The sequence below is a fragment of the Danio rerio genome, chromosome 4 (assembly GCF_052040795.2).
Source record: "Danio rerio strain M-AB ecotype USA chromosome 4, GRCz13ab, whole genome shotgun sequence".
Lineage (NCBI taxonomy): Eukaryota > Metazoa > Chordata > Actinopteri > Cypriniformes > Danionidae > Danio > Danio rerio.
In genome coordinates this window covers 43,863,441-43,889,103 of record NC_141024.2, presented here as the reverse complement: position 1 = coordinate 43,889,103, position 25,663 = coordinate 43,863,441, and the positions used below count along the sequence as shown (strand labels likewise).

The 25,663-nt window shown below is 37.0% G+C and overlaps 2 protein-coding genes, 1 long non-coding RNA gene and 3 other non-coding genes across 12 annotated transcripts; 1 reads left to right on the top strand and 5 right to left on the bottom strand.

Moving 5' to 3' along the window:
- Positions 1–528: 528 nt before the first annotated feature.
- On the bottom strand, positions 529–17,891 carry LOC148681113 (uncharacterized). Of its 5 annotated transcripts, XR_015942598.1 has the most exons (5): positions 17,643–17,891; positions 11,889–11,944; positions 9,321–9,463; positions 1,154–2,235; positions 529–987 (listed from the first exon to the last, which is right to left on the bottom strand). XR_015942598.1 is itself a non-coding variant. In XM_088650521.1 (4 exons), exons 1-4 carry the CDS (start codon positions 17,643–17,645, stop codon positions 1,241–1,243), a joined length of 1,197 nt encoding a protein of 398 aa, XP_088506647.1. In that variant the 5' UTR covers positions 17,646–17,891; the 3' UTR covers positions 529–1,240. The 5 variants fall into 5 exon arrangements, 3 of the variants coding, with proteins under 3 accessions (XP_088506647.1, XP_088506648.1, XP_088506649.1); XR_015942599.1 differs by lacking the exons at positions 11,889–11,944; positions 17,643–17,891 and adding an exon at positions 9,782–9,821; XM_088650521.1 differs by having other exon boundaries at positions 529–2,235.
- On the bottom strand, positions 8,186–8,267 carry trnas-aga (transfer RNA serine (anticodon AGA)). Its single transcript has one exon. It is a non-coding gene; the product is annotated as a tRNA-Ser (tRNA).
- Positions 12,815–20,320, top strand: LOC148681112 (uncharacterized). Of its 3 annotated transcripts, none has more exons than XM_088650606.1 (3): positions 12,815–12,959; positions 14,423–14,573; positions 17,882–20,320. In XM_088650606.1, exons 2-3 carry the CDS (start codon positions 14,489–14,491, stop codon positions 18,871–18,873), a joined length of 1,077 nt encoding a protein of 358 aa, XP_088506732.1. In that variant the 5' UTR covers positions 12,815–12,959; positions 14,423–14,488; the 3' UTR covers positions 18,874–20,320. The 3 variants fall into 3 exon arrangements, with proteins under 3 accessions (XP_088506732.1, XP_088506733.1, XP_088506734.1); XM_088650607.1 differs by having other exon boundaries at positions 12,815–13,830; XM_088650608.1 differs by lacking the exon at positions 12,815–12,959 and having other exon boundaries at positions 14,421–14,573.
- Positions 19,905–23,690, bottom strand: LOC147844868 (uncharacterized). The gene is made up of 2 exons (XR_015483902.2): positions 23,508–23,690; positions 19,905–23,085 (listed from the first exon to the last, which is right to left on the bottom strand). It is a non-coding gene; the product is annotated as an uncharacterized LOC147844868 (long non-coding RNA).
- Positions 23,179–23,251, bottom strand: trnan-auu (transfer RNA asparagine (anticodon AUU)). The gene has a single exon. It is a non-coding gene; the product is annotated as a tRNA-Asn (tRNA).
- trnak-cuu (transfer RNA lysine (anticodon CUU)) lies at positions 23,603–23,675 on the bottom strand. The gene has a single exon. It is a non-coding gene; the product is annotated as a tRNA-Lys (tRNA).
- Positions 23,691–25,663: the final 1,973 nt, after the last annotated feature.

Sequence of the window (25,663 nt, the reverse complement as noted above, 5' to 3'; positions counted from 1 at the left end):
CCCACAACACATCAAGAGTTGATCAAGTTAAAATCTCATAATCTGACACAAATCTAATCTGTCGTAACTGGCAAATGGCATTGTCTGAACAGGGCTTCAGGGAGTCTGTCTCGGTCGCTCACTGTCACTGCCTTACAGCGAGTTCACACCACAGGAGTTTATCCAAGTTTTGTGGAATTGCAGACAAAAGCACAAAATTGGATGTAAATCTTTGTTTGTTCAGGCGAGTGACAATCAAACAATGTGAATTATCAAAAACACAATCTGAGGGTGTAGGTCAGTGTTCCCTGCATCTCCTCAAATATTTTCTCCTCCCTAATCTTTCTAATTCTCTTTTCAGAGCCGATCATTTGTTTGGTAAATTAATAAACTGTTTGCAAATGTGCACTGTGCACAAATATGGTTATTGGTTTATAATAAGTTGAAGCACATTGTTATATTTTGCTGTAATTGGCTTAACCGTTCTTGTGTGGCTTGCCAATGTATAGATGACTCTAACAGATGAAATAAGGAAGCTGACCAAAGTTCTTACAGGGAGAAAACTTTATTGAAGACATCTAATACTGTAGGTCCTCATCAGTGATGTTAACTCATCCGTCTTCAAGTACCCTTAACCAAAGTACAGTCTGTGAGACACTACTTTATAACAAACGACGTAACTGCGTAACCAGGGCCAGCGCGGAGAGAGAGGGCAGCGTCCGCGACACCTCCCTTACCACCCCCGTCCTCAGTTATGTCCGCAACACCTCCCTCACCACCCGCGTCCTCAGTTATATTCGCACATAGGCGACAGAATAGAGAGGGCGGCGTCAGTGACAAATCCCTCAGCACTCGCGCGTCCTCAGTTATATCCGCTCATAGGGCGGCAGAAAAGAGGTCCACGATACCTCGCTTCATTTTCATAACCGGTCACTTTCGTTTTCACATTGGGGTTTAGGGCGGCGTGACTGTCTTCTGACTAGAGCGGCAGTTCAGCTTGATCCGGCCCTGCATGTAAGCAATAACTGAGGTAAAAAAACTCTGGTTATTTATAGTGAGTTTGGAATCATCTGATTAGTGAATCATGTTTTAGCTAATGCTGGACCAGCTGTGGACAATCATAAGCATGTGATCCTCTCAAAAGTAGTTTATACTTACTTATACTTATACTTACTTTACTTATAACTTCACTTGAATGAACAGCCAAACTACATGAAAAAGCTGCCGTTTTGAATATACCCGTGTTTGTGTGAACAAGGCCTCATTTTTCAGGACTCTGCTCTGCATTGTGAAGCTTCAAGTGAGCGCTGAGGCTTCTTTTATGGGTAAAGCCCTTTCCACACTCACTGCATCTAAAATGATCCTCTCTTGAGTGAGTCTTCATGTGTCGCCTAATGTAGTCTTTGCGTGTGAGTTTAATTCCACACTGATCACATGTGAACACTATGGTTCCAGTGTGACCATTCATGTGGTTCATGAGGCTAGATTTGCTTGAGAAGCTCTTTCCACACTGAGCACATGCAAACGGGTTCTCTCCGGTGTGAGTTCTCATGTGGTTATTGAGTGAGCTTTTATATGTGAAACTTTTACCACACTCTGTGCATGTGTAAGGTTTCTCTCCGGTGTGAATCCTCATGTGGATGTCAAGGTTTTGTTTTTTAACAAAACTTTTCCCACACTGTGTGCAAGTAAATCCTTTCTCTCCAGTGTGAGTTCTCATGTGGACTTCAAGATTGCCATTTTGTTTAAAACTCTTTTCACACTGAGGGCAAGAGTAAGGCCTCTCCTCAGTGTGAATTCGCATGTGCATTATCAAGTTTCCTGCATGATAGAAGCTTTTTCCACACTGTTGGCATGTGTATGGCCTCTCTCCAGTGTGAATTCTCATGTGGGTTTTAAAGTTTTCTTTTTGACAAAAACTCTTTCCACACTGTTCACAGGTGTAAGGCTTCTCCCCAGTATGAATTCTCATGTGCACTGTTAAGTTTCCTATAGTATAGAAGCTTTTTCCACACTGTTTGCAGGTGCAAGTTTTCTCCCCTTTGTGAACTCTCATGTGAACATCAAGCTTTGGCTTTTGACTGAAACTCTTTCTACTCTGTTTACTGCTGAAATTACACTTAGATTTGGATTTCCGAGGTCTTCTGCATGATGAAGTCATTTTAGTCAGTGTGGGTTTTTCATCAGTCGTTATGTCTTGGTGTTTCTCTTCCATTTCATTCCATTGATGTGTCTCTTCTTTCAGGACCATCAGATCTTAAAAAACAACAAAAAAGTGAACTTTAGTATGAAGCCACAAAGCGATAAGCATGAAATGGATGTTTCACCCACAAATAAAAATGACCTTACCATTTACTCTCCGTCATGTGATTTTAAACATTTCCTTTCTTTTGAAACACAAAGAAAGCCTGCATTTTTTTACAATATCTTCTTTTGTGTTCAACAGAATCAAGGGATAACTCATTAAGGGAGAGTAAATGATAAGGCTATTTTCATTTTTGCGTGACTCAGCAACTATCCCTTTAAAGGGTTTCTATTATGAACCTTTTTATACAAGATGTAAAATAAGTCTTTGGTGTTCCCAGAATGTGTCTGAGGTTTCGGCTCAAAATCAGATCATATACCTTGCAGAATATTTCATTTTGGGGGTCAGAGGAAAACCAAGCTGTTTTTGTGCCTGTGGCTTTAAATGCAAATGATCAAATGCACTCGCTCTAGATTACTCCTGTTGTGTTCCCTTATGTGTATCTTCCACTGGATTTAAACATTTATAACTTTCTTAGAAGACCCGATTGACACAAATCCTGCAAGTTCATAGCAAGTGCGGATAATTCAGCTTATATTAGTGAGTTTGCATTATTGTAAATAACTTATGCAAATGTTTCCCAGTACTGGTTTGCAACTGGACAGGTATCCACTGTTTAAAACATATGCTTGATAAGTTGGTGGTTCATTCCACTGTGGTGACCCCTGATGAATAAAGGGACTAAGCCGAAGGAAAATGAATGAATGAACTTGTGCAAATGCTTAATGCCACGTTTGCTGTAAACTGGAGTGATGAGGAGATGGCGAGATGACATCCCAGGTGAAAAAAAAAAAATTAAATGCAATTAAAATACACTTAAATACCCGCAAATACATTTTTAGAACATTGTTATTTTTTGTGTTAAATAAAAGTTTTATGGTTTTACACTATAAATATACTAATTAAAAGTATGTTTACACTTCAGTAGGACTTTAGTACACTTGACAAAAGTATTTTAAATACCAGTAATACTTAAATAAATTTTTAGTGTACTACAATAAAGTACACTACAGAAAAAAAAAGTTTTATTAGTGTGTTTTTTAAAACTGTGCTTTAAATGCTTTAAACATTAGTTGATTTTTAGTACACTGTTTACATACTAATCCTAAGTTTAAAATAAGTTAATATATAAAAAATCTATTAGTAATGTATTGTAGTACATTTTCCCAAAACTTGTTCTTAAGTACACTTAATGTGAATGCACTATTATCACTAACACTTAAATTGATTTTGAGTGTGGTAATCTTACCAAAACATTATTGTCTTGAAGTATGTGTGTGTTGTAGGTCAAGGAATGATCAGGAAAGCCAAGAATGGGCATGCAGAAGGGATGACATGTTTGTGTATATCCAGTGTAGTCAATAATATGATAATCTAAGGAAACATGTTTTACATTGCATATAATGCTGAGATCAGACTGCATGATTTTCAAAATATTCGTGTTACGGATGTTTTCACACTACATGACTATCTGAGTTAATGTTTTGTCACTGCTTTGTTTACACTGCAAGATGGATCAGCGACAGGGAGTTTCACACTGCATGACTTTACAAAAGCACAATCACAGACAACTTTGTCCAAACTATGTCTCACAGCCAAAAATACATATATATTTTGTTATTAACTACATGATGAGAAAGAAGCCTTTAATGGGGTAGAAAATGTATATATTTGTTAACCTGGCATGGTTTCCGCTACATTTATTCTTCCATAGCGGGGCACCACAACAAAATTCATCCCGCCACAGCTACATTACAGCTTCTCTTTCAAAACATTTTATTTTTTTTAATAGCCGGTAATAATCGCACCAAAACATATTCAAACACGAGTGAATTATAACAGCGCCAACTTCTCTGTAATCGTAGTAGTGCTGTGTATTATTTGTTTACCCCGTTAAGAATAAGTGCTGACAGACTGACTGACAGGTGTATGATGTGTAAGGCCAGTTAACACGATCTATAGCCGTTTCACTTCACTTCAGGACGCATTAATATCGTTCTGTAGGTCTATTAGAGACATTCGTAAATATACAAGCAAAGAGATCTGCATGCTGTAGGCTATTACATAAATGCGATCTCGACTTCTAATACTGGGGTCACGACATTTGTCATTGAAATAACACCACAGGTAGTTGGTAGATCTGTCTAAAAAGGCCTGCCGCTACAGCTGGAAAAAATCCTAGAGGAAACACTGCCTGGGTTTTGAAGGGAACTAGCAATTTCTCTTCAACTTTTTCCTTTTTCGGCCCAGTTGAGCCAAAGGAAAATTAATGAATGAACTTATGCAAATGCTTAATGCCACGTTTGCTGTAAACTGGAGTAATGAGGACATAGCAAGATGACATACTTTGCAACTTATTTTCATTCACTTGTACTTTTGTCTTTTTATTCTTGCCTTTGTGCATAAGGCTTAGCTGAAGACCTACATGATGACATTTTATATACCTGACAAGATGCAGAAATGCCATCAAAAAAGGTTACCTGCTGTTTGTCTAATCAGGGACAGTCAGGGGCGGACTGGGACAAAAATTCAGCCCTGGCACTGTAGCCACACCAGCCCACATGACCACACCGACACAGCCCCACTGACAGACATGCACATTCACTACTTATATTGGTGTACAGATAGTGAAATAATATTAGCAGTATCATATATGTAATAGATATTTAAACATTTAATGTATGTGACTGGAAGAAAAACAACCCGTTTATAACAAATTCATACATACAGTAAAACTAAATTAAAATAATTTAAAGTCTGTGTGCTGTCTGTTTACCATTTGTCTGCTATTTATGATAGGAGTAACCTGTGAATGTGTATCACACACACACACACACCTTTAAACACAAACGGACATGCAGCACTACATTCAGCATACTTTTATTCACAAATAACTATACTTGTCATTCTCTGAAGTGTTGTTCTTTATTGCCACGGTCCATAGACTATGTTGGCTTCTCCTTGTTTCTATGTTGACAGTAAACACATTGTCTGATTCTACATCTTCTCATCCATTTTAACTCTGTAACTCTGCAATTTTAATATGTCTGTATGGCTGTCTGAGAGTATACTTGTTCCTCACCCTTGCCTGACTCTTATTGTGTCCATGATTTTTGCTGGTCTCTGCAGTCACTGTGTCATCATTATTTGAATCACTGCTTTTGCTAGGCTTGACTCTTTCTAGTTTTTAATAAATATGTGCTTTTGAAACAATTACAGGTGACCTAAAGAATAAATATTTACAATTATGGCCTGTTCTACAGTTAAGTTCAAATGTAACTATGTAGACTTAACTACAATTTTTTTGTCATGTGTTCACCTCTACTGTAAAGTTAACTACAAACCCAAAGTACAGTGTGTAATGTTTTTTTTTTTCTACCTCTACCACACTTCTCCCTGTCTCTGCTAGGCCTACCGTAGCATCCTTTCTCACAGCACTGGTATTGGCAACACCCTAGTTAATAAACACAGTATAGGATGTAAAGATTGCAGCAAAATGTTTTCTTACTGACTGCTCTGAACATTTGAATACCAGGGTTTCTGCAGGTTTATTCAAATCAAATTTAAAACATTTCAAGACCCTTTTAAGACCATTATAAATACAATTTTAGACTTATACAGGGCTAAACACAAAGGATTTTTTCTAATGGTCTGGTAACTTTAGTAAATAGTTTTTGTATTAATTGAAGATAATGTAAAGGGATGTGTTGCTTTATTTTTCCTTCCATGATTAGGGAATTTATTTTGGAGAATTTGCTGAAAATAATGTAACAGCTGTTATAAACTGAATCTCTTTGCAATAAAAAAAAAAATGATTTGGCCAGATTGGGTAGCTTTACTTGGATAGAGGGAAATTAAGAACAGTTTAAAATGATTTAAGACATACAACACAATATTTCAGTGAACTTTTTAAGGCGTAATATATATATATTTTTTTAATTTAAGACTTTTTAAGACCCTGCGGAAACCCTGTATACAAATTAATACAATTAAGTAATAACAGTAGCACCGAAATGAATAGAATATAAAGCAGAACTGAAAAAAGCAGCAATATTTGTGAGTACCAGCAGATTTGTACATTTTTAATCCTTCATGATATATAGTTATTTGTGAAATCATGCTGAAGTGTTGCTAGTGCTGCATCTCCATTTGTGTGTAAAGGTGTGTGTGTGTGTGTGTGTGTGTCTGTGTGTGATACACATTCACAGGCTCCTATCATAGGGTTAATTTATTTTTAAATAGAGCCACAGTGTTAAAATGGCTCACATGAGCTTCTATTTTGAAGTGTTTCTAGCAACCAGGGATCTCATACCCCTTGTTGATTGTACATGGAAGTGTTTTAGGATCTTTATTTGTATTATTATTTTTTCTGATTCCTTAATTTGTTTATTTTAATTTGTTGTAGACCACACCAACCCACAAGGATACCCAAAGTGATTGCTAGCACTTGCATACTCAGTACTTGTTGGAAACTTTGTGGAAAGAATAAAGAGTCAAAATAATTCTGGATAGATTGAATCTCGTTTTCCCTGACAATGAGATGATTTTGTACTGTAACCTATGCATGTATTTAATGTATTAGTTTAAAGACTAGCTATGTATTCAGAGTTCACAACAAATGCATACAGTACTGTGGCTATAGCTTTAGGTTCTTTTGCATGTTAGAATATATTCCTAGTAGCATACAGCAGTCTGTATACCAGAAATCACGTTATCTGCTGATAATGACCTATTAAAATGTGGGGGAGTTCTACACTAAGCTGACAACTGTTAAACACAATGTAGTCACTGTGTTTAATGCACTGTCACAAACTGTCAGAAGTAGCGTGAATGGCGAGACATTTACTTGGTATGTTTTAGTATAATGACTTAGACGTACATTTTCTGTTTTCTTACCTCCTCTACCGCGCAACTGTCCTCCGACGCAGCAGCCGAATGTTCGAGAATATTTTAGTAATACGCATTTGGCAGCGTATGATTTTAGAGCCCTTTTGCGCTCTTTCTCTGAGCTTTTCGGCACCGCCTTTTCTTTTTATGGCACATCTCTGACAATTAGCTTGTGTGGCACTTATTGTTTGTTTTACATTCTTGCTAGATTTTGATTACGTCCGCGTAACCTCAGATTGGGTCGGCCCCTCTCGAAACCAGCCGGCCGTCGCCGATTGGACCAAATGCGCAACATTTATTATTATTATTATTATTATTATTGTTCTAATTATTATTATTATTGTTATTATATCATCATAATATCACATCTTGTAAGAGATAAAAGCTTGTAAAAGCATGTAAAAACAATACATATTAAAAAAAAAAAAAAAAAAAAACCTGACCGGCCCACATTTAAAAAATGGTCCGGCCCTTCTGGCATTTGCCAGAATTGCCAGATGGCCAGTCCGCCCCTGGTTGTGGCAATGAATGGAACTCAACAATTGAAAAGATTCCTTCCATGCCTTAGAAGCGTGACTTGATCAGTACTTATCTACACAGCGTGCTGGCATCAAAGATCCTGTTTCTCATATTGAATCCCTAGTCTTCCACACTTTAGGAAACGTAAACATTCGGGACGTGCCATTAGCACAGCCTGCACTAAAAGGTGGCTAGAGATTACGGATGGCAACACAGAGTGTAACGCCAATGTCACCTTGAAAAACCTGCCGTGACTCGGATTCGAACTGGGGTTGCTGCGGCCACAACGCAGAACACTAACCACTATACGATCACGGCGAGCTACGGAACAGCTGTTGTGCCCCTTGTGTGGTATGTTCCTCCCTGTGATATGCCCCCTTTCTGTTCAGTGAGAATGCTGTTGTTTTCCTCCTCCTACCAGCACAACGCTTTTCCCAAGAAAAAAATTAAAATGCAAACAATTAATGAATGCTGCAATTTTAAAAAGGGAGAGGACGTAGTCGGCAGGATTCGAACCTGCGCAGGGAGACCCCAATGGATTTCTAGTCCATCGCCTTAACCACTCGGCCACGACTACAAGACTGCCTGATCTGCCATGTCTTCATGCCTAGTACATGTATTGTGCATCCAAATAAAACTTTAATCAAGCCATAGCTCAACGGCAAAACCTGCGGCTTCACAAAATCAGCCTTACACGCCCGAACAGGGACTTGAATCCTGGACCCTCAGATTAAAAGTCTGATGCTCTACCGACTGAGCTATCCAGGCTCTACAACAGTAATTTACAAGTAGGCAAGGTTTAGGGTTGTGGTCGGCGCAGACCTTTACAGTACACTAAAGTTTACCGTGAGATGGGGTTTAAGCTTATGTTTGGTGTGGATGTTGCTAAAACACGACAGGTTACTTTGAGGTTGGGTTTATGGTTGTTGTAGGTGTAGACATCAGTACAACACAATAGTTTGGACTTCATGTCATGTAGGAGACATTAAATAGATCAATGATAACTGCAGAATGTCTTTCTAATGTTGTGGCAATGAATGGACACTCAACAATTGAAAAGATTCCTTCCATGCCTTAGAAGCGTGACTTGATCAGTACTTATCTACAAAGCATGCTGGCAACAAAAATAAAAAAAATCCGGTTTCTCATATCAAATTCTAGTCTTCCACACTTTAGGAAACGTAAACATTCAGGACGTGCCATTAGCACAGCCTGCACTAAAAGGTGGCTGGAGATTACGGATGGCAACACTGCTGTAGGTCAAACATCGTCAGCTCAGTTGAACTTTTTTTAATTTACTGTTTTTGTTTATTGTATATAGCGCCAGCGCTCAAGGACGCTTACCAACAGCAGGAGAAAAAGAAAAGCAATAAAGCTCTTTCTGATTCTGATAACCTTAAGAAGGTAGAGAAAATGGGAGACTAATAATACATAAAAATAATGACAAAACCAATAAGAAAAGTGACAAAAGAAACTCATTCCTGTTTTTCAATCAGTGTTTATGTGCATTTAGGAGAACTAGGCAGCACACTCAGGGCTGCAAGATGGATTTAATTTAGTATTCTTATTATTAAAATATATCTGAATGAGGATCAAATGACTGCGTTGGTATTTGAGAATGAAAATCAACCTGTTTGTTCCTGCAGATCTTCCTGATTGACTGTGAATGATTCTTCAATCTTCATATCTTCACTCTCCACTTTAATAAACGCCATCTTTATAACAGTGTGAAGATCAGTCGCTTCAGCAGCAGTTTTTCTCTGACACTTTATCCTGTTTAAAATTAACAAAACAATGAACAGAAACAAAATAACTTCTCTTCAACACTTGCTTCAATGTTTTTTTATGGGAGTAATTAACAAAATGAAATCAGGTAAAATGTTTCTTTAAAACACTTATTACACACATTCCTGTTACTTTATTCAAACAATAGCCATCAGTTACTCAGAATAAAATAGTACTACATTGTATAAAGGGTTAAAATAATATTTCCAAAAGCAGGAATATAATTTAGCACCATATAAAAAACTTAAAACTTTAGAACTTTAACTTTAAATCGGTTTATATCTGTGTAAACGTTTTCAAACAAACCTTTGACCAGTTGAATCACAGCGGTGAAGCGGCGCTGCCTGATGACGTCATGCGCCACGCCAAAATAAAAGTCTTTTTTTTAAAGCTTTTTTGACACTTTCCTATTGATACATTACTCCCACGGTTTTCACTTTACACAATATCTGCTCTCTCTCACACAAACCTTTAATCCAAACATTTTCTTAATTTTTTTAATCCACTTTATGATGACTTGTATGTCTACAACAACATTACTTCTTAATATCTGAGTACAAGTCTCATCCTCATAATTATGACCTCTTCTATTTCTACAACTTTATAGGCCTATATAGGGTTTCTTTTTTTCCACATGAATTGTCGTCACTTATTATCTGTGTTCCACGTTTCCTGCCATTCTTTAGCAATATCTTCAGTAATATTTAATTTACCTTTACTTACAGAAGCATTAAAGGTGTAGTTCACAAAAAAAATACAATTCTGTCATTTACTCATCTTCTAGTTCCAAATCTGTTTGAGTTTCTGCTGCTGAATGCAAATAAAGAGAATACATGGGCAAAAAACTACAAAAAAAAAACACTATATGGTTCAACAGTTCCTACTTTGAACATGGCTGCTTTTTTCCACATTTTCTTGCACACAAAATGTTCTTGGAGCTCGATTACAATTGAACCACAAAAGTCACGTGTTTTGACATCGTTTTTGGTTCCTTTTCTGAACTTTGAGCATCTCAGATCTCTTGCTGTCTATGACTGATGAAGGAGCTCTCTGATTTCTTTTAAAGTGTCTTCATTTGCGTTCTGAAGATGAGCAGAGTTCTCAGGAGATTGAAACAACAGGTAGAGGGACAATCATTCTCGAGTGCCTAGTGTACACTATAGCACACGCATTCCACCTGTGCTATTATACAGCCACATTTATTTATTTATTTATTTTTATTTTTTATTTTTTCATTGCAATAACAACAGGTCATTACAACAAATAGAAATACAAAAACTGATAGCACTGATACTCGTGGGATGATATTACTCATATATCCATTCATTTACGGCTCAGTCCCTTTATTACCATAGTAATAATTATCACCATAGTGGAATGAACCGCTAACTTATCCAGCACATACTTTACACAGCAGATGCCCTTCCAGCTGCAACCCGTTACTGGGAAGCATGCATACATACTCATTCACACACACCGCATGTCTATGGACTTTGGGGAAACCTGAGAATCCGCAAGAAACTCATGCGAACACGGGGAGAACATGCAAACTCCACACAGAAATGCCAACTGATCCATCTGAGGCTCGAACCAGCTACCCACTGCACCACTGTGATGCCTTCATGTATAATTATTTGAGGTATTATACTGATATTGGTGAAGAACTATGCTTACAAATGGTTGTTATATTTAAATGTGTGAAAAGGCACCAATCAGATAAAGCGATTGTAATGATCTGGGCAATCAAGCATGTATTGTTATAGACACCTTTGATTATTTGTCTTAAGAGATGTAAGGCAGGTCCTGTTCATATAATTTGCTTTAGGCTATCAAGTTGATATTGGCATGAACAGCTATACCTGTTAACAGGTTTCATATATGTAAAACGATCCTATTCAGTTAATGGTCTGGCCTATTAGGCAGCTATTATTAAAGATGACTGCACATGATGATGAACCATTTAATTAAGTGAATATGTGACACAGATATTTAAAATTAATTGTTGCAAACAAGTTACAGGAGTAAGTACAGTTGTTGTTTTATGTGATGTTCACCACTGTAATTACACCATAGTGAAAAAGAAGTCTGAGAAATGCTGTAGTTGGTGTAGGTGGAGCAGGTTAATCACATTAAAAGTTCTGCATTGTGTAGATATGAAAGTGAACTCTTGTCATTGAATTACTCTGTATACACTGCCTATACAATAAATTAACTTGTTATATAATTATTTTGTGATTATAAATATTTAGATGCATGATAGATAAAAAAATGGACAGTATGTGATAGCTTTACTGTGTTAAAAGGAAAAAGTTTTGTCACAGAGTATCTTATATATGCTTTTGTGAATGTCTATGCATATTTGTATGCACAAACACAAGGAATAATTAGAGCGAAAAACATCTTTGTTACATACCAGGTGAATAAGAGGCTTTCGAGAGAGCTGAGCTGCTCACACATGTTCTTTTCAACCTAAAAACGAAGAAAAGAAAACAAAATTGGCACAGAAACAAGCTACATTTTAATTGTTACAATCTATAGAGACTTTTGGAAGAAATAATTGATCTGTTAAGAGTGTGTTGACAGTCTTACAGAAACCAGTAATGTGCTTTAAGAGAAATAAAGGACTCTAAACTCACATAAAGAACAAGTTCAGTGATAAATAAATAACTAAAACATTGCTAATATTAGCTCATGTCAATGTATTGACTGACCTTTACACAAATAAAACCTCAATCTGAAGTTCAGAAATTGTTTCTTTTAACGAATGATAATATATCACAGTATAATAGTATAAGACTCACATAACTATTATATAAGTGAATGTAGTTGTGTGTATTGAGACATCAGTGTGGTTTGAGTCTTCACCAAGTACACAAAAACTTCAACCAAGCAACTTTGAGAAGCTTCTACAAAAACAACACACAACTCTTGCATTACCTTTTAACCAGGCTTGGGAAAAAAAATAATTGAAATGTGTTTCATATCAAAGTACCTCAACATAAGTGTATCAACATTAACTACAAAATGCAGCAGCCAAACTGAAAAATAAGCTTCAATAGTCAATAGTCCTATAAAGCAACAGCAACAAAACAAATGAAGATGGCTAAATTCAACTTATTTTCCCAATACATCATTATTTCTCTGTAAAACTGGTTTGTAAAGCTGCTGAACTTCCCATCCCCCACTGTATGTGTCTTGAGTCTTCACTGCTCGCCACTGCTCATTTGCATCTTTATACCAGCATTAATGGGGGCCAATTGAGTCTTATCCAATCACATTCCAGATCCAGTAGCTCAGCAGGGTTGTATCTATATATTCCAGGTTCCTAACAGAGGCTTCATTAGCTTATTTAGCTAAAAGAGAACAACTTTTGAGGACAAACTACGATTGTTGACTTCTACATTGCGATTATTACCAAATACCTACAAAGAAAAGTCCCCTGAGGCCATTTTTTCATCCCACTTCTTCATTGAGGACTGGAAACGTAAGTTGCACATGCTGAATTTACACTCAAATAATCTCTGAATGCTAACATTATAAAATGTAAAATCTATACATGCGTGGATGCACTGTTCAACGTTGTATTTAGTCCAGCATACATGAAAAAAGTACAGAAACACAGACTTGTTCAGTTTGTATCTGATAAAAATTCTGAATCAAAGATTCCAGTTGTAGAGGAGGATTTTGAGATCAGGAAGTCCTGGAGTGTCTGTGAAATTAGACCCAGAGTTGAGCCCACAAAGTGCCAAGGAAGAGCTCATTTTAGACAAACCGGTGGAAGATAAACCAGAAGTTAGAATCCTGCGAGCTTATTTAAGCAATTATGCTTGTGGTTTTGAAGGTGATGTGTTCAACATAGATTATTGTTATTGACTTGTTTGTAATGTACCACAAAGATACAAAGACGTGGTTACATCAGTAAATGCAAGTGAATAGGTTAAAGCTATGGAAGAAGAAATGCAATTGTTAAAAGAATGCAACTTTTGCTCTCACCAACCTACCTGAAGGCAAAGGTCTAGTGGGTAAATGGGTTTTTGCAAAAACAATGTATGTTGCCAAAGAGAACTATGATAAGTCTTTTCTCCAACTGCTAACATGACTAGTGTAAGAGTGTTAATGCAAAGAAAATCTGATTGTTCATGACATGGATGTAAAAGCAGCATATTTACATGCACCAATAGAGTGTGACATTTCATAGAAAAGCCAGAATGTTATGAGGTAAAATCGAAAAGAAAAGGTGTGAGAAATGTATCAATAAGTCATGACTAAGCAAAACAAAAAAGACTTTTATTTTGGTGTGGTGTGTGATGTCATAAGACTGTGCCGCTACCGCACTGTGATTCAACTGGAGAAAGGTTTGTGTCAAAGCTTTTGCACAGATAAAAAACTGATTGATTAAAGTTTCAGGTTTTTCATTCAACGATAAATGATGTACCTGCTGTTAACAATATTATTTTAACCTTTTATACAACGTTGTTCTATCTTAATCACAGTGATGAGGACTATTATTTGAATAAAGATAGGATAAACTTTATTTGTCCACAAGAGGAAATTTGTCTTGTGCAAAAAAAAAGTTCTACACATTGCTGTAAGCGGACAATAAAATAAAAAAACAAACAAACAAAACAATTAAGAACATACCTGAATAAAGTTTGAATAAAGTTACAGTAAAGTGTGTAATAAGTGTTTTAATGAAGGTTAAATTTATTAAATAGGCATAATGTCATTCTGTTCAAAGTAAACATCACTGTATATGAGAAATTGAGTACTAGTTTTAATCAGGTCATTTGTGGCTATTGTTTCTTGCTCAGACTTACTATTTTACCTGATTTTTTTGTTAATTACTCTCATATAAAGAAAGTGTTAAAGAGAAGTTATTTTGTTTCTGTTCATTGTTTTATTAATTTTAAACAGGACATTTTTTTTTGTTTTATTCATTTTAAACAGGATAAATTGTCCAAAAGCAGAGGAAAATTTCCTGCTGAAGCGACTGATCTCCACACTGTTATAAAGATGGCGTTTATTAAAGAGGAGAGTGAAGATGTGAAGATTGAAGAATCATTCACAGTCAAACAGGAAGATCTGCAGGAACAAACAGGTTGGTTTTCATTCTCAAACACCAAATCTGATCCTCATTCAGATATATTTTAATAATAAGAATACTAAATTAAATCCATTCTTGCAGCCCTGAGTGTGCTGCCTAGTTCTCCTAAATGCACATAAGCACTCATTGAAAGACAGGAATGAGTTTCTTTCGTCACTTGTTCTCGTGTCTTTTGTCATTCTTTTATGTGTTATTAGTTTCCCATTTTCTCTATCTTCTTAATGTTATTGCTTTTCTTGCTCTTTTACTGTTTGTAAAGCATACATGAGCACTGGCGCTATATAAAATAAATAAAAACAATAAATTAATAAAAGGTTTAACTGAGTTGACAATATAAAGATTTTAAAAAGTAACAGAAAAGTGTGTAATAATTGTATTACCGAAGGTTTAATTTATTTAATAGCATAATGTCATTACATTCTAACAATACATCACTATAAGAAATGGAATACTAGTTTTAATCAGGTCATTTGTGGCAATTGTTTCTTGCTCAGACTTACTATGATTTCTTTTTGTTATTACTTTCATATAAAGAAACTTTTGAAGCAAGTGTTAAATAGAAGTTATTTTGTTTCTGTTTATTTATTTTAAACAGGACATTTTAATTGTTTTGTTCATTTTGCTTTTCTTGTTCTTCTAAGCATCCTTGAGCACTGGCGCTATATAAAAAAAGTTTAACTGAGCTGACGATATTTGACCTACAGTATTCCTAAGAAGATATCTGCTATTACAGTGATAGTGTTGGCTTAGTATTTTTCATTTGCATATGTCACGTTGATCACAATTCCCTTTTTTCTCAACTTTTTTCTGGGTTAAACTTGATTTTAGTAGATGTTACTAGTTCTCACAGAAAGTATCTGAGTTAGAATTACATCATTATTATACTCTTAATACTTAATTACCAGCTATTGTGTAAAAAGTGTGTCATATGGATGCCCCCAATTTTAAATATGCGGAATTAAATAAATACTAAAATAATTATTTTAAAACATTGTACAGTAATCTAAACTATATTTATGTTGTTGTGGGACGACGTGAGACAAAAGGAACAAATTATAGTGGAACTAAAACGTTTAGCATTGCACTGACTACAACTGGCCAACAAACTAGTCTAAAAATGACCTTTTCTGCTTAAGAAATGGATTACAGCATGCTGATGATATGCAAACATTTGAGTGTGAAGTTCGTCAGTATTGACCATATTTTTTGTGTACCAGCAGGCGCAGCCATTGAATTTTTGCGTTTGACACTTTTTTTAAAGAAATAATTTTTAGATCCTAAAATCATTGTTATGCTGCTTACGCAAGGGATGATAACTCCTTTCATGGTGTAGCCTGGTTTGGAAAAGTCAAGGTTTTAAAACCGCCAAAATTTAAGTCAGAATTATTAGCCCACACCCCCATTGATTTTTTTTTCTTTTTTAAATATTTGCCAAATTGTTTTTAACAGAGTAAGGAAATTTTCAGTTTTTTTAAACACCATTTTAAGGACAGAATTATTAGCCCCTTCTGAATTCTGTCTTCAACTGGATGTAAGTGTTTTTTTTTTTTACATTTTAAGACAGTATCTCCAGCAGAAAAGATATCTAAAGATGTCATTTCAAATCGTAAAGCAATCTGTTTTTGAAACTAATGAAAACAACAGATGTCAATGATTCATTTGAATGATTTAGCCTGACATGATTACTGCTCCAAAATATAATAAATAAATATTTCTCGAAAGAAAATATTTTGTGCTTAAAGGGGAAAAAAAGTGTTTGTTTTATACCTAGACATTTAAAAGAATATATTTTAGAGCAGTAATCACAATACTGTGAAAGCATGATATTTTTATTCAAGGTTATCATACGTCAGAATCTTATACTGCCCATGCCTAATGCTGCTTGATGTTGCAAAGTCATATTTTCTTATTTTATTATTTTTCTTTGTATGAATAAACATGAATACACTTGTTTGTAGAGCAAGTAGTGTGACCCTTTTTTTACCGTTATTCCTGGTCATTTCTCCAATAGGCAACTGAAGCACTAAAACAATAGCATGTGAGATCAGGGGCTGTTTCATGAAAGTGGTTTAGAAAAGTGGAGATTAAAGTTGAAAACCTGGCTTCAGTGAGCCGAACTAATCGTCCACACTTAAATTGGTTCCATAACAGAAATTCGAAAATCATTTGATGTAACTAATCTGAGTTCAGTCAAAATAATCCAGATAACTTGCTTGTGCACGTTACTGTCATGAAACCCTGAAGGTTGAGCACAGATGCATTGATTATGTTGTGTGCTACCATGGCAACTACTTACTGTTATAGAACCAATTTAAGCCCCTAGGGGTTATAAAATAATCCTGGGTTTTCATTAACAGACGTTTCACATTGGCAAACCCTGGGTTAACATTATTATTTGTATATTTAAGATGCCACTGTCCCTGATTGGACAAACAGCAGGTAACCTTTTGAGATGGCATTTCTGCATCTTGGCAGGTATATAAAATGTCACGACGCAGGTCTTCAGCTAAGCTTCTTTGGCTTAGTCTCTTTATTCATCAAGGGTCGCCACAGCTGAATGAACTACCAACTTATCCAGCATATGTTTTAAACCAGCTTCAACTCAGTACTAGGAAATATTTGCATAAGTTATATACAATAATGCAAACTCACAAATAGAAGAGTAAATTATGCGCACTTGCTATGAACATGCAGGATTTGCTCCAATCGGGTTTTCCAAGCAAGTTTAAAATGTTTAAATCATGTGGAAGATACACATGAGGGAACTTAACACGAGTAATCCAGAGCGAGTGCATTTGATCAGTTGCATTTAAAGCCACAGGCGCAAAAAGAGCTTGGTTTTCCTCCAGACCACCAAAATTAAATATTCTCAAAGGAATATGATCTGATTTTGAGATAAAACCTCAGACACATTCTAGGAACACCAAAGATTTATTTTCATAAAAAATAAAAAATAATAATATTAATAAGTTTTTCTTTAAAAAAAAAAAAATAATAATAATAAAGGTTCATAATAGGAACCCTTTAAAGATATTTATGAAACAGAAATGAAAATAGCCTCACCATTTACTGTACCTCTTGTGGTTTTTAACCTTTATGGGGTTTGTTGATTCTGTTGAACACAAAAGAAGATATTGTGAAAACAAATGTTAGCTTTCTTTGTGTTCCAGAAGAAAGGAATTGTTTAAAAGCAAATGAGAGAGTAAATGGTATGGTCATTTATATTTGTGGGTGAAACATCCATTTCATGCTTATCGCTTTGAGTCTTCATACTAAAGTTAACTTCTTCTTTTTTTTTTAAGACCTGATGTTGCTGAAAGAAAAGACTCATCAACAGAATGAAATGGAAGAGAAACAGCAAGACATGACGACTGATGAAAAACCTACACTGACGAAAAAGACTTTGTCACGTGGAAGACCTCGGAAATCCAAACCTAGGTGTAATTTCAGCTGTAAACAATGTGGAAAAAGTTTCAGTCAGAAGCCAAAGCTTGATGTTCACATAAGAGATCACACTAGGAAGAAAGCTTATACTTGCAAACAGTGTGGAAAGAGCTTCTATAATACAAGAAACCTAACAGTGCACATGAGAATTCACACTGGAGAAAGGCCGTACACATGCCAACAGTGTGGGAAAAGCTTCCATAAAACAGGAAACTTAACAGTGCACATGAGAATTCACACTGGAGAGAGGCCATACACATGCCAACAGTGTGGGAAAAGCTTTCAAACTACAGGAAACTTAACAGTGCACATGAGAATTCACACTGGGGAGAAGCCTTACTCTTGCCCTCAGTGTGGAAAAAGTTATAGTCAAAATAGCACCCTTGAAGTCCACATGAGAACTCACAATGGAGGAAGAACTTTTGTTTGCACACAGTGTGGTAAAAGTTTTGTTAAAAAACAAAATCTTGACCTCCACATGAGGATTCACACTGGAGAGAAGCCTTACACATGCACAGAGTGTGGTAAAAGTTTCCCATATAAAAGCACACTCAAACACCACATGATAGTTCACACCGGAGAGAAGCCGTTTGCATGTGCGCAGTGTGGAAAGAGCTTCACATGTAATGCTAACCTCAGGAACCACATGAATGGTCACACTGGAACCATAGTGTTCACATGTGATCTGTGTGGAAAGAGTCTCACACACAAATACTCCATAAAGAACCACATGAAGACTCACTCAGGAGAGCGTTTTATATGCATTGAGTGTGGAAAGGGCTTTAAACATAAAAGAAGCCTCAGCAATCACATGGAGCTTCACAATGGAGAGCAGAGTCCTCAAAATTAAGGCCTTGTCCACACAAACATGAGTATATGCATAACAGCAGCCTTTTCATGTAGTTTGGCTGTTGATTGACGTGAAGTTTATTTATAAACTACTTTCGAGAGGATCACATGCTTATGATTGTCCACGGCTGGTTCCACATTAACCAACACATGATTCACCAATCAGACGATTCCTAACTCACTATAAATAACCAGAGTTTCTAACCTTAGTTATCTTTATCTTGAGGAATTCCCCTCCCACCCCTACTCCTACTCCTCCTCCTCCTCCTTTCTAGAATGGGCAACACAGCAGCTCAGTGATTAGTATTGTTGCCTCACAGCAAGAATGTCACAGCAAGAAGAGCCCTCACTGAACTGGTTGATATTTGTGGAGAGTTTGCTTATTCTCCCCATGCTCACATGGGTTTTCCCCAGTTTCCTTCCACAGCCCAAAAACACGTAACCTAAGTAAACTGAACATTCTAAATTGGCACCGTAGTCAAGCTCTTAGAAGCCATATATCTCCCTTTAGCCATCTGGATATCTGTCATTAGAACAGAAACAAGTCGGGGGAGTTCATCAAGATCTACCTGAGCTCATACTCCTCTCTCACCCTGCTTACGAGAGGTAGCCCGGGGCTGGAGGATGATTGTTACGGTCCGTGGGAGTTTGTATTTTTGTGCCTTCTCCCTCTCTGTTTTGCTTATCTCCCTTCGCTCTCTTCGCATCTCCTCGACTGTCATTCGCTCTTTGTCTCGCCCTATCACCTTTTGTTCCGCTACTTTTTCTCTACTAGGTACCTGCTGATTGGATCCCGAGCCTATCACTCCTCATTAGGGCGTTTCCTCGTGGACCAATTGGATTTCGTTCCACGGACTTTAAATTCGACCGGCCCGCCTTGTTTTTCAGAGTGCTATGTGTGTGCGTGTTGGTTTGTGTTCGCTTGCTGCTATTCATAATGTATGCTTTGTTCTGTGTTTCTGAATAACTACATCGATGTAAATTAAGTCATGGTTAAATAGTTTATCATTCTTTTTTGGGGAAAAGGGAATAGTTTACTAAGCCACTTCACATACATTTTGCCCGTAGGTAACTTCAATGTTCAGAAACACTAGGTAAGTGGGTGAGCGCCACATTTTGTATTTTTGCTTATTATTTCAGGGAGTTTAGGTGTTGCTTCGCAAACGCTGAAGATTTTGGTTTCTTTTTCACAATTTGATTTTTATTAGTAAGTTTAGAGGGGGATCTTGTGTTCTAGTTTAGGTGGCTTTTGGTTTTGTTTAGTTCTTTGCTTTGGCGCCACTCTAGTTCCTTTTTCCCCTAAAACTTTTGATTGTATTTCTTCTTCTTTTCTTCTTCTTCTTATTATTATTATATATACATTGTACAAAGCGCACACATGTAAGCCTCTCTTTTGTTGGCTTCATTTTTCTTCTCCTCATAAAAGGAATAAATTAATTGAATGTAAATTTTGGTGTCCTGGTGTATTTTCCATCCATCTACTCAGTAATAATTTAATATTATAAGTGTTACGTTTATTTTCCCCAGACAACTTAATTAAACTGTAACATTTAATGATTTCTCAAATTTCATCATATACTTGCTTTAAAATCCTAGATAAAATATCTTTAAAAGCAATATAAAATTCACTTCCCAACCCATCTATTCCTGGACTTTTCTTTTTGTTCAATCCACTAATTGCTCTTTTTATTTCTTCTTCTCTTATCTCCTTGTCACATTCTCTTTTTTCCCCTTCTTCTACTCTTGATTTTATTAGCTTTAGTAATTCCCCTTTTTCTTTTTCTTTTATCCCCTCTGTGCAAAACAATTTCTCATAATATGATCTTATTTCTTCCAAAATCTCCTCATGTTGTTCTACTATGTTCCCATTTCTGCTCCTTATTTGTCTAATCATTTCTGACTTCCCTCTTCTCTTCTCTAGATCAAAGAAAAATTTAGTGCACTTTTCCCCCTCCACTGTAAATTTTGCTTTGCTTCTTAATCTTGCACCTTCAAATTTCTCCTCCTCCATTTCATTTAATCTTCCTTGCAGTTCTTTTATCTTTTGTATATTTTTTCCATTCTCATTTTTCAATTCGTTTTCTAGTTTTTCTTTCAGCTCCTTTTCCTTATATTTTTTACAATTTTGTAATTGTCTACAATATTTTATCGTAAACTTTTTAACTAAATACTTCACGTTCTCCCACCACATTCTTTTGTCCTTATTATAGATTTCATTCCCTTTTTCCTTTTGAATAATTTCCTTTACACTTAAAACATAGTCTTCATCCTTTAAAACCGCTGTGTTTAAAACCCATACCCCTGGCCCTCTTTTCACATTACTCCAGTCTAGCTTCATAAAAAGTGGCTTATGGTCACTCAGACTTGTTTCTTCATATTTAATCTTGTTTATAAACCCTTCAACATTTCTTGTGCATAAAATAAAATCAATTCTTGTTTTACAACAAAAATTCCCCACTATCTGTCTTCTTGAGTACTCTTTTGTCTGTTCATTCCTTTCTCTCCACACATCAATTAAATTCATTTCCTCCATCAATATTTTCAGTTCTTTTCTCCCCTTATCCGTTTTAAAAACCATTCCCTCAGCCATTTCTAATTTACTAAAAACAGTGTTAAAATCAACCATGATAATAACTCTTTCGTGTTTCTTTAAATAATTTCTAAGTACATTAAAATACTCTTTTTTTTTTTGTTCTCCTCTGTTGGGGCGTGAACATTCACCATAATTACTTTTTTCTTTTCATACTCCATTTCACATATCATACACTTTCCCTCTTTGTCATTATAGATTGTTTTACATAAAACCCCACTGTTTTCTTTTAATAAAATTGCAACTCCTCTCCCTAGCCTCCCATCCCCATTATTGTATAACATTTCCCCACTCCACCTTTTTCTTATTTCCTTCATGCATTCTTCCCTCCAGTTTGTCTCTTGTAGTAAAATCACATCTTCTTGTTTACACATTTCTTTCACTTTTTCAAATTTCCTGATGTCTAAAAGCCCTCTTGCATTAAAAGACACAATTCCTAAAACCATAAAAAATATAAAAACATTCATAAAAGACATAAAAACATTCATAAAAAACATCATCTCAGTCCATGTCTTTCAAGCCCTTTAGCAACTCATACTTATTTGCGCATTCAATTTCTTCATCTTTTAGCAGTTTTTTTCTTGCAGTCTCTAAATTAGGTTTTATCTTTAACGATCTTCTTCTTTTTGCTGATTTCCCCTGTGTCTCTTTGTTTCCATCCTTTTGTAAATGTCCCTCTAAATCGGCTTGTCGTCATTACTTTGGCCTTTTGTCTCCTCTGTGTCCAATGCCTTTTGAAAACTGTCTGTGATGTCCATTTGTGTCCAAAATGTGTCTTCCTGTTGTCCTTGATTCAAGTCTTTATTATTCAAATCGCTCAATTCTGCTGCTTCCAAAACACTCTTTTAACTTTCAGTCATATCCATTTGTGTCCATGTTGTCCCTTCCTGTTCAGTGACTCTGTCTATTCCATTAGTCTCATTCTCTTGTAGTTTTTCACTTTCAGATTCTGTACTTTTTTCTTGTGTTGTTGTTTTGTCCTCTGACTGGATATTGTCTCCTTCATACATCTGCCTGCCCACCTGCTGCTCTACCTCCTCCTCCTCTTCCCCAATCCAACATTCACATTTATTTAAAACCTTATTACAATCCGGGCACTTTACAGCAGTGCAAAACTTTGCAAAGTGCCCCCTTTCCTCGCACTTATAGCACCTAAAATCAGGACAGTCTTTTACCACATGATCTGGGCTCAAGCACAGCCTGCACGTTTTCACCTAATGAATGTGCATCACCCTAAAGTATTGTGGACCTTCTGCTGTCTCTATTCTTGTGCTGTACGGGAAGGACGCCACTTCTTTGGGGAATCTGGTTTTCACAAACCTCGTCCCATCTTCAATATTTGTGCCCGGATAAAACCTTCTTTTAATTTTTTAAATGGGACAAACTCCCCAATGATCCAATTTGTCTAAAATATTTTTATCAGCAACATAGACAGGCAGATGCATGAAGGAGACAACATAATCACAGTTTTGTAGCCTCTTAACTGCACAGTTTATCCCTTTAATAGTCAATTCGTCCGTTAACTCATAAGCAACGTCCCTGAGTGGGCTTGAACCACCTACCTTTCAGTTAACAGCTGAACGCGCTAACCGATTGCGCCACAGAGACTTAGAAAAAAGTCACCTACAGTGGTAGAAAGGCGGAACTTTGTCTCAAAAGGTCTGCTATATGAACCCTATTGTAAGTTTGCTGAGAGAGAGAAAAAAGTAACAGAAATGCCTAACGTGGGGCTCAAACCCACGACCCTGAGATGAATAATCTCATGCTCTACCGACTGAGCTAGCCAGGTTAATGAAAAGCTATTTCAAGAGCTAGACACTGTTTAAAGTAATACCCTCCCTACCCGTGACAATCTTCTGCTAAATCCTGATTTCATCTGTAACGCTGGACAGAATGTGGCCCATGATATATGCCCAGTGCACGTGTTAGCAGTTGCAAGGCAGCAAAATGCAGAATTCGTCCCTGCGTAGGCTTGAACAACAACCTTTCAGTTAACAGCCGAACACGCTAACCGATTGCGCTACAGAGACTTAGGGAAAAGACACCTACAGTGGTAGAAAGGCGGAACTTTGTCTCAAAAGGTCTGCTATATGAACCCTAATGTAAGTTTGTTGAGAGTGAGAGAGAAAAGTAACAGAAACGCCCAGCGTGGGGCTCGAACCCACGACCCTGAGATTAAGAGTCTCATGCTCTACCGACTGAGCTAGCCGGGCTGATGAGAAACTTTTTCAAGAACTAGACACTGTTTTCTGTAATAACTTCCCTACCTTTGAAAATCTTCTGCTAAATCCTGATTTCATCTTGTAACGCTGGACAGAATGTGGCCCAGGATATATGTCCAGTGCACGTGTTAGCAGTTGCAAGGCAGCAAAATGCCTAATTCGTCCCTGGGTGGGTTTGAACCTCCAACTAGGACAGTTAACAGCCGAACGCGCTAACCTATTACGCCACAGAGACTGAGTAAAAAGTCACCTACAGTGGTAGAAAGGCGGAACTTTGTCTCAAAAGGTCTGCTATAAGAACCCTAATGTAAGTTTGTTGAGAGAGAGAGAGAAAAGTAACAGAAACGCCCAACGAAGGGCTCATACCCACGACCCTGAGATGAAAAATCTCATGCTCTATCGACTGAGCTAGCCAGGTTGATGAGAAGCTGTTTCAATAGCTAGACACTGTTTACAGTAATACCTTCCCTACCCGTGAGAATATTCTGCTAAATCCTGATTTCATCTTGTAACGCTGGACAGAATGTGGCCCAGGATATATGCCTAGTGCACGTGTTAGCAGTTGCAAGGCAGCAAAATGCCTAATTCGTCCCTGGGTGGGCTGGAACCACCAACCTTTCAGTTAACAGCCGAACGCGCTAACCGATTGCGCCACAGAGACTTAGGGAAAAGTCACCTACAGTGGTAGAAAGGCGGAACTTTGTCTCAAAAGGTCTGCTATATGAACCCCAATGTAAGTTTGTTGAGAGTGAGAGAGAAAAGTAACAAACCGCCCAACGTGGGGCTCGAACCCATGACCCTGTCATTAAGAGTCTCATGCTCTACCGACTGAGCTTCCCGGGCTGATGAGAAACTCTTTCAAGAACTAGACACTGTTTTCTGTTATAACTTCCCTACCTTTGAAAATCTTCTGCTAAATCCTGATTTCATCTTGTAACGCTGGACAGAATGTGGCCCAGGTTATATGTCCAGTGCACGTGTTAGCAGTTGCAAGGCAGCAAAATGCTTAATTTGCCCCTGGGTGGGCTTGAACCACCAACCTTTCAGTTAACAGTTGAACACGCTAACTGATTGCGCCTCACAAACTTAGTAAAAAGTCACCTACAGTGGTAGAAAGGCGGAACCTTGTTTCAAAAGGTCTGCTATAAGAACCCTAATGAAAGTTTGCTGAGAGAGAGAGAGGCAACAGAAACACCCAACGCGGGGCTCGAACCCACAACCTTGAGATTAAGGGTTTCATGCTCTACCAACTGAATTAGCCGGCTGAAGCTCGTTTAAGAGCTAGACACCGTTTTCAGTAATACCTTCCCTACCCGTGACAATCTTCTGCTAAATCCTGATTTCATCTTGTAACGCTGGACAGAATGTGGCCCAGGTAATATGCCCAGTGCACGTGTTAGCAGTTGCAAGGCAGCAAAATGCCTAATTTGATTCTGGGTGGGCTTGAACCACCAACCTTTCAATTGACAGCCGAACACGCTAACAGATTGCGCCACAGAGACTTAGGGAAAGGTCACCTACAGTGGTAGAAAGGCGTAACTTTGTCTCAAAAGGTCTGCTATATGAACCCTTATGTAAGTTTCCTGAGAGAGAGAGAGAAAAGTAACAGAAACGCCCAACGTGGGGCTCGAACCCAGGACTCTGAGATTAAGAGTCTCATGCTCTACTGTTGGAATATCTTGCCAATTCCATACGTGTTCAATAAGAAAAGGTCTGGAGAGGGTTTTCTTCAATGCTAAAAATATTAGTAATTTATTAGATACAAATGAATAATTTGATGACAGAGCTCTGGGTTACGTTACCCCAATGGAATACAAGAATTACATTCAAGAGTTTCGCAACTAACATACATTTCCTGACTCCAGCATATATACACAACTGACCATAACAGGTGGAGTTTTGGTTTAACGTCACTTATCAGTCATTCTGCAATCCCTTGGCCCTTTGTTACCCCTGGACATTACTTCCTCTTTCTGCAA